The sequence below is a fragment of the Mus caroli genome, unplaced genomic scaffold (assembly GCF_978045245.1).
Source record: "Mus caroli unplaced genomic scaffold, Mus_caroli_1 scaffold_8, whole genome shotgun sequence".
NCBI classification, from domain to species: domain Eukaryota; kingdom Metazoa; phylum Chordata; class Mammalia; order Rodentia; family Muridae; genus Mus; species Mus caroli.
In genome coordinates this window covers 59,480,660-59,490,134 of record NW_028227263.1, presented here as the reverse complement: position 1 = coordinate 59,490,134, position 9,475 = coordinate 59,480,660, and the positions used below count along the sequence as shown (strand labels likewise).

The following is a 9,475-nucleotide window of genomic DNA, read 5'->3' as shown; positions in this document are numbered from 1 at the left end:
TTGGATTCCTTGACATAATTGCTTGTAAAACTCATTGGAATAAACTATGTAATCAGAGTGAACTCTTACAAATGATTTCAGAAAACTAGAATGAACGGTGCTTGTGAGCGAATAATCCCCAAAGAAATCATGTCTGGAAACTTTATGTTTACTTACATGAATGAAATCATAAGGTATATATAGAGAAGAACAATCTTGACCAAAATTATTTTCCCTGTTTTTCACCTGGACTTAGGATCTCAGATACAGAGCCCAAGGGCAGAGAGTGCTTAAGAATCCTCCAGAGGCAAACAGTGAACTGAAAAGTAAATGCTGTGAGAAGTACATGTGTTCTGTAATAGTAACTACAGAAATAAAAAGTGACACCTGGATGTGTTCATGGAAATTTGATATGTGACATTCTGCCCACCTGACACTTCATGCTGCATTTTTCTCAGGCACCTATCTTGATGGCACGGCAAAGATGTTCTCTTTGATTGTTGTCTTCTTGGTTCTGAAGCTTTCCTCTCTTTTTTGCTATTTGAGTGACCCCAGGTGCTTTTGGAGAATAAAAGACAGAGAAAATTATCTAGGAGATAAAGAGGCTGATTGTTTCTTTTCCATTTACACAAAGCATGGTTATGTGAAGAATGATTACTTCAGTGAGAATCTAGACAAGCAGTAAGTGTATGTTTCATTTATGCATAAAAGCACATAACGCATTCCAGGGACAGTGCGTTAGAGATAAAATCCTGTCCCTTCTGGCTGTCTTTCTCTAGCACATAACTAAAACATGGCTGGTCATTTTTCTAATTATGGTAGTTTATTGTGTAGATTGTTTATTCTCATTTTTGAATCACAAATCCAGTTAGATGTAGAATGAATAAATCACACTATTGGCTTTGCAGTTAGAGAGATGCCCTTTATGTGACAATTTATAACTTATGGTTTCATGTGATGCTAGTGTATGGTGTCTTGTTCGTGGCTATGTGTCTGAGACATCTAGGGGTCCAGGTTAGTTAACACTGATGGTCTTACTATTGGGTTTCCCTTCTCCTCAGCTTTTTGCAGCCTTTCCCTAATTCAACCACAGGGATCCCCAAATTCAGTCCAATCGTTGGGTGAAAGTATCTGCAGCTGCTTATTCGGCCTCTCAGAGGATGCCAATGTTAGGCTCCTGTTTGTAAGCACGCCATAGCATCAGTAATAGTTCTTAGAGCCTTCCTTGAGATGGATCCCAATTTGGCCAGGTTACTTGACCTCCTTTTCCTTCATCTTTTCTCCATATTTGTCACTGCAGTTATTTTTGACAGAAACTTTTCTGGGTCAGAGTTTTTGACTGTGGGATGGCAACCCCATCCATCCACATTTTACTCGTCTTTGTACCGAAGGTGGACTATACAGGTTCCTCCTCCCCACTGTTAGACATTTCATCTGAGGATCCTTTATATTGTTTTTTTTTTTTTTTTTTTATGTTTAGGACTGAGTCTTGAATTCGTGATCACTCCAATATTTTTAATGTGATGAGGTATTTTGTTTAGTCAAAAGCCTTTTCAGTATCTGAGATGATCATGTGAATTTTTGAGTTAGTTTTATGGTAGAGCATATTAATGAATTTTCATATAGTAAACACACCATGCATCCCTCGGATGATTTTTAAATTAACTCTCCTATAGTACTAATACGTGTTAGACCTTCATCATATGATAGTTATTTTTTCCTTTGATGTACATCTACAGAGTCATTTACAATAACTCAGACAATAATTGAAATCACTGTCTGTGAATTATGCAAAAATGTTTTCCTATTTTCTCCCAAAGGGCCTTACCAAGTGTTACCTCTTTTTAAAAAATAAATTACCCATTTGAAGTTAGCGTAGAATGCATTATCAACATACTTATTCCCTTCCAATAATTCTTCCAGATTTATGCATTCCCCCATGCTACTATTTTGGATCATTAAAAAAAAAAAACAATCAAATCTATTTTGCACCACAGATATGTTCTTATATATATGAACTTCCATTGCATGCAGTTAAATACCAAGGGGATATAGTTTAAAAGATTACTATTATTTCTCATTCAGCATCTATTCATTGCCAATATAAGTCCATATATTAATTATATTTTATGCACAGATATATATGGAGTGAATAATTTCTCATATGTGTATGTAGTAGGTTTATATGAAATAATAATAATGACTGATAATAATAGTAATAACTAACTAGAACCTTCAATTTTGAAAACTCAAAATGTCATTTCACTTTAATGCTTAGAAGTAGAAGACATGTGATCCACTGAACAGGAAATACTCATCAGAAAAACTTCAGACTTTCCACAGATTAAAGAGAAATCCCATAACTGATAAGTAGACACCAAGCACAATAGAAAATGTGGTATCATTGATAATGGCAGAACAAAACCAACAATATTTTTAAAATGTAAAGCATTACATATTTCTTGTAGAAATCATTGACTATAATATAATTGTATAATAAAAGGTTAATGTAAATTCAAGTATATGATTTGATAAAAATTAAGCACAGAATTTCTTATAGCTAATTTGATTTAGATGGTTATGCTTTTCAGTTTAGGTTTTGTAGTTACATAATTTATGATCCATGTGTTTAAAGTATTAATACAACATATGTTTTTGTGTGTGTGTGTGTGTGTGTCCAACACCATAGTCATGCTTAAAATACTTAGAATATTTCACTGGGAATCCTGAATGTTGTATCCTCAACACTTATCTTTTTATAAACTCATACTAACCCTATTACAAAATCTACCTTCTGTTCTATTTGAATTTTTAATATAATTGAAATATAATAATATAATTTAATATAATATGCCTTGTGCCTTAATATGCTTTTTACTAAGCACACTATTTCCCAAGTCCTTCTAAATTTACAGCATAAATCAAATTTATGTCCCCAGTATTGTTTATATAAAATACACTTTTAGTAAAACATGCTTAAATTGTGAATTTACCTCCTTCAACTCCTGAGAAAACATTTACTAATTACCTCCCATATGGACGTACATCATCACCCATTAAAAACGTCATATAAGAGTAAACAAATATTTCAGACTATAAAATACATTCAAACAAGCAGAAAATGAGCCCCTGCAAAAACAAAAAGGCATGAGGCACATACTATACAAATATAAAAACAGACATTTGCATCTTTACAAACAAGAAGCCCATAAAAAGAAAAGTTCAGAAACTATATCATAAACACAAAAAAACTCTAAACTTCAAAAGCTAATCTTCTGATAAAATATAATGAGACAATAATTTCCAACATATCAGAGTTTATCTTATATTGTTCATGTAGTTGGCATTAAGTATATCCTTCAAACTGTATCACAAGTGAGTTTTTCTATCCCCAGTGGGAATACAAAATTTTGAGTTGAGATTTCTTCACATTTATAGACATGGATGTATTTTTATTCTTCTCAATGAAGCCATAAAGTTGGACTCATAACATTATTCAAGATGGTTTCTTTATTTTAGTGCAGTTTTCTGTATTTATTATAAAAATCATATGTACAAAGGTATGCATTTATTGATAAGTCTTTAGTAATTCTATTGATCAACTACCACCGCCATTAAGCCCATTTTATTATAAAGGTGTGGAGTACAAAGTAAGATCAGAAGTGGTGATACTCCTACTAGTTATTTCATTATTTAAGATCATTTTGTTTTAATTCTAAACTGTACTTTGTAAAGAAAGTTCTATATTTCTTGACAGAGTAAACCCTCATACTTCAGCAATTGAAGTTGATTCATTGGAGAACTCAGTTCTCAAAATGTATAGCTGACATTAGTGGCAATCCCCTTAAAAAGTATAGCACAATTTCATGTATTTCTGAATGAAAGAAAGTATCCAATAAATAAGGGAATAAAACTAGAAAAAATGATTAAAAATAAAATTTAGTAAATAATAGAGAACATAAAACATTAAGTCCATTCAATACCAGCTTCAGAGACAAAAGTTACGTCCAATTACATAAATATTTGCTGTAGTCACAAAGCACTACAGAAAACACAGATGAGGCAAAAGTAAAAAAGCTCATGAGCAATATACTGAAATATGTAATTGTTAAATAAGATTACCAAACTGTATATAATATATCAAAGCTGAAAAATCCAGTTAAAATATGTTTAATAAAATAGAAAAATTTAAATGAACATATTCGAAACAGAAAATATCTGGACAAATCTGAACCAAATAGAACCCAAGGCCAGTCATGTGATAGCCAGGGACTGTAGAAAAGAATTAATTAGTACAATTGATAGGAGCATGTGAAGCGAGAGGAGCTCAATCTGAACAGGGGAATGCTGTAGTTATAACCAAGTTTTTATCACTCAATTTTGTACAGCCTCAAATGGAAAATAAAAAGAGATGAACTCTGTGGAATGAAGAAAAGAGTGTAAGAATTATTATGGTATTTTCATTATCTAAGTATTATTTAGGATTTGGCAATTTTTGACACACACAAATTTGACTACCTACTCTTAATTCTGTTATGAGTGTCATGACATTTTTTTAGTGCTGATTCTGTAAAGAAGTGTAACATTCAAGATAGCAGATGATTCTCATTTCTTTCCCCACATATTAAGTATAAGAGTTATAAGATGAAGGCATGGGCAGATTCAATCTTTGTTCATAATTTCATATTCATTGATGACACATGGATATTTCACCATGTTCAAGAAAACCAAGATGGAACTGTAGAAAATTTCATAAATGACAGAATCCTGTTAACATAAAATTCATATTAAAAACTTTATTAAAAACTCAAAAGAAAAAAGTACATGGTATCTAAATTTAGAACACAGTTACAAGTTCGAAGAAGAATATAACAGAGAACTCTATAAATGCTTAATACATTTATGTATATTAGCCTCAAGACTTCAGAACAGAAATAAAGTTCAATTCATCAAATTAAAAAAAAAATTCAGATAGTTAAATTGTTTTGAATGACTCACACCATAATACATCACAATAAGGAACTGTGTCAACATATGAATTGGTCACAAAAATCAAAAAAATCTTCGGTTAACCCACAATGAATTTTATTTAAGAATACAATAATTATAATTAATAACCCCATGATTGGTGTGCTCTGTTTTCAGGGTGACCCTTAAGACCATCCACTTGATTTCCTCTGTTTATTTTGCTGCTGAAGAAATCAATAGGAACATTTATATTCTACCTAACATTTCCCTAATAGTTAAGATTGAATGTAACCTAATTGCGGATAATGTGAAAAGAGTTTGGTCCTGGAAAAAAAAGGAAATTATTCCTAATTACTACTGTAAAAATCAGAGACGATATTTAATTGTATTGACTGGACCTATATGGATAACATCTTACATACTTGGACCATTCCTGTACTTCTCCCAAATTCCAGAGGTAAGTAAGAGAGGGTTACATTTATTGAAATACTATCTTACCACAGTCTGAGTTTCTGAGTACCAAGGCGGACTAAAAGGCAGAGAATTCATTTATATCTATTCTTATCTATCAAACATAAAGGTTAGATACTTTCTTTGACAAAAACAAAAACTATGACAAATGGGCAGGAGAAATAATATAATGTCAGATGTTTTACCAGACGATTTAGTTTATCTCACATTTCTAGAATATTCTCTAGCACATTTTGATCTTAGACTGAGCTCGATGCATTCCATTGCTTCATAGTGATGCTTCTGGTCAATATCTTTCAGCTTTATTGTGGTTATTTTCATCTTCTCCTAAATGACCAGGAACAGTTTCCTCATCTCTACCAGATGACTCCCAAGGACACATCTCTAGCACAAGGCATGGTGTCCCTAGCAGTTCACTTCAGATGGAACTGGGTAGGAGTCATCATTACAGATGATGACCATGGAATTCAGTTCCTTTCTGAATTGAGAACAGAAATGGAAAGTAACACTGTCTGCTTAGCATTTGTAACTATTGTCATATACAATGAGAAGTTGCACCTTAAAATGTATCATAAATATTATCACCAAATCATAATGTCATCAGCAAAAGTTGTCATCGTCTATGGGGATAAAGAATCTCCTCTACAACTTAACTTCATACTATGGAAATCTGAAAACATTCAGAGACTTTGGGTCAGTGTGTCACAATTTGATATAATCACAATGATGGGTGAATTCATGCTTAACTCTGTGCATGGAACTCTCATTTTTTCACATCAGCAATCTGAGATGTCTGGTTTTAAACAATTTATGCAGACAGTGCACCCATCTAACTACAGTAATGACATTTCCTTGGCTAAACTGTGGTGGACTTACTTTAAGTGTTCTTTGCCACCACCTGATTGTAAAACACTAAAGAATTGTCCAACCAAAACCCTACTTAAAAGTTTTTTTGTGGAACCACTTGGAATGTCTATGAGTGAAACATGTTACAACTTATACAATTCTGTGTATGCTGTGGCCCACTCACTTCATGAGATGCTTCTGCAACAAGTAGACACATGCTCAGAGAATGATGGCAAGGTACTGGAATTTAACTCCTGGAAGGTAATAATTCTTATACTGAATGGCATATACATCATAGAGGTGGCCTTCATAATGTGAATCTTAAATTTAAAATCAATGTAAATAAGTAACCTTTATCCTAAAAGCATCTATTTCCATACTCTGCCACAGTATAAAAGGCATATCATGCTAGTTTCATAATTTTAGTGACAGCCAACAATGCCACCAAGCTAGCACTTCACAATCGTAGTCATGAAGTTTCCTCCCACATTTCCATCATACATGCATCCATGATTTTACATTTGATATTTTGTCATCAAATTAATAATTGAAATAAAGAAAATGATCTGTTTTTCATTTGAACAAAAAGTTTCTAATTTATGTAATGAACAGATCTCATATAATTTTAATTACTTTTTCCATATTTTAAGAAATTGAGTATTTAGTTTCCCTGTCTTATAATCAAGTAACAGTGTTCACAAAAAGAAAATGGATAACTCATCACTACTCTCTAAACATAAAATTCCTGTGTGCATGTATTATTGCATAATATACTGAGAGAAAATGGCATTTGTAAATCATAGTGAAACTATAAATGTATATCTAATATATTTTACTTTTTCGGCACTGAATACTTCAGATAAATTTGGGTATTAGGATTGGATAGTGGATATGAGTGACATTCCAATCTTTATAATTTCTGTATTAATGTGTATGCATACTTGAAACTAAAATGACAAATGTGTCTTAGATGTTCTCTTTTCTGAAGACCATAAAATTTGTAAACCCTGTTGGAGACCTAATAAATATGAACCAGAATAGAGAACGGGATACAGAGTATGATATTTTCTATATCATGGATTTCCTAAAACACGAAGGACTTAAAATGAAAATAGGAAGATTTTCTGATCATTTTCCAAATGGTCAACAACTGTTTATATCTGATGAAATGATAGAGTGGGCTACAGATATCAAGCAGGTAATTTAGTTTTCATTTTAATACTTTACATAAAGCAAAAAAAAACCCTATAATCTTATCTACTTGTTTTTGTTATGGAATAAAATTTTTAACATTTCCTCATTTATTGACTTCCACCATCCTAGATTCTCTCTCTCTCTGTATCTCTCTCTCTGTCTCTCTCTCTCTGTCTCTGTATCTCTCTGTCTATCTTTCCACCAATTTGATCTCTCTCTTACTCACTCACTCATGTTTCATGATATAGAAATCACGAAATATTTATAAAATTTTATCATTAAATAAGAAAATAATGTAATTTTTGCTTTATAACATGATATATTATGTAAAAGGAGACCTTTTGGTGGCTTTCTCTTGTGAATCAGTGCAGTGTTTGACACATATGTTAAACTGTTTATTTCTATAATGTGTCCGATTTTCTTCAGACTCTAGCCTCCGCATGTAGTGTACCTTGCAGACCAGGACTCAGAAAATACTTTCAGGAGGGTAAGGCTGTCTGCTGTTTTGATTGTTACCCCTGCCCAGAAAACGAAATTTCCAACATGACAGGTGAGGCTATGTTTTCTCAAAGTAATAAAATTGCTTATATCTCCCATATGCACACTAATGTCCTTTGTGAAAAAGAAAAGAAATAAAAGTGAAAAAATAGTAACACTGATATGATGTATTAAACTCCCTGTCTCTTCAACTATATTTTTGTTTCATAATTCTAGAAGCAATGAAAACAATTATCTTTAGAATATTAAAGATCACACATTTCTTATGGTTGTATGCTTCAAACTTATTAAAGGTTTAGATACTTTGCCTTTTTGAGTTTTATAACAATCAGTACATGTTAATTGATGTTATATCATGTTTTAGAAGTATGAGTTTTTAAATTATCCTATGGTAGATCAAAAGTATCATTGACAGTTTGCATTTTCAATTGTCATGTTCACATATGATTTTTTTATCCAACATGAAGAAATCTGAATAACAACTTTTATTCTAAGTTTCACATCTAGAATGTACAGAGATTTCATAATTCTATAGGTATTGCTATCTAAATTGAGGTTAATAATAGCTTTGAAATTGATTTTCAAAAGTAGTAGTTCATTAAAAAGATTGTAGGTGTTAGAAATAGCCAAGCAAAGAACTGAAAGTGAAAGAACCAGGCCAGTATGGAAATGGTTCCACATGATTTGCATGTGAGGACTATGAAGACAAAGTACATGTTTCAAAAAATGCACTATAATATTAACAAAATTTCACCATACAACCCAGACACTACAGTAAGAATCTAAAATACTCAAAGTGATATATAAAATGAATTTAATATATTTTTATTGATAGAAATTATATTTTAGCACATGTATCAAAACCAAATAAATGGTCAAATTTATAGACTTTTGAGTTAGTTGAATACAGGACACTAAAATTTTATTAAATTTGTCTTCCTCTTATATGTTTTTCTTAATTGTAAATCCAGCCATGTTCCCAATTCCTCTATTTTTCTTTTCTTCTTCCCACATCCCTCTCTCCAAGAACCATTCCTGTTTTATTTTATGTTCAGAAAAGTTTGGACCTCCAAAAGAACATAGGAAAACATGAAAAAAGAAGATACAATAAGACAAGCCAAGAGTCATTATATCAAGGATGGACAAGGCAACCCAATAGGAGGAAATGAGTTTCAAAGGCCAGCAAGCAGTCAGAGATATATCTGCTCCCACTGTTAACTAGTTCCACAGAAAAGCAAGCTAACCATATATTCAGAGGACCTGGTGCAAATTGACTCACGCGTCTTTCTAGATGCTTTTGTTTTTGTAACTCTAATGTGAGGGTCCTATCTAATTGAATTGGAAGAATATGTTTTTGTTTTTGTTTTTTTCTGGTGTTCTGCAATCCTCTTGTTTTTTGTTTTTTGTTTTTTTTTTGTTTTTTTGTTTTTTTTTTCACTTTTTCCTATACTATTCTTCTGAAGAGAGAGACAGGATGTCTATTTTAGTCTCTCTCTGCATGCCTACCTAGGGTCTATAC

The 9,475-nt window shown here is 32.0% G+C and overlaps 1 protein-coding gene across 4 annotated transcripts in view; it reads left to right on the top strand.

The window, feature by feature from the left end:
• The first annotated feature begins 231 nt into the window (after nt 1-231).
• Nucleotides 232-9,475, top strand: part of LOC110298699 (vomeronasal type-2 receptor 116-like) — a 47,524-nt gene continuing 38,280 nt past the window's right edge. For 2 of the 4 annotated variants that reach the window (XR_015047853.1, XM_021168100.2), the window contains exons 1-5: nt 232-660; nt 5,125-5,404; nt 5,719-6,525; nt 7,235-7,462; nt 7,885-8,008. Coding sequence is in view for 3 of the 4 variants with exons in the window: in XM_021168100.2 (XP_021023759.2) it covers nt 464-660; nt 5,125-5,404; nt 5,719-6,525; nt 7,235-7,462; nt 7,885-8,008 (1,636 nt within the window). In the remaining variant the exon portion in view is untranslated. The remainder of the gene's footprint in view (nt 661-5,124; nt 5,405-5,718; nt 6,526-7,234; nt 7,463-7,884; nt 8,009-9,475) is intronic. The other 2 variants (XM_085841546.1, XM_085841545.1) reach the window with 2 other exon arrangements.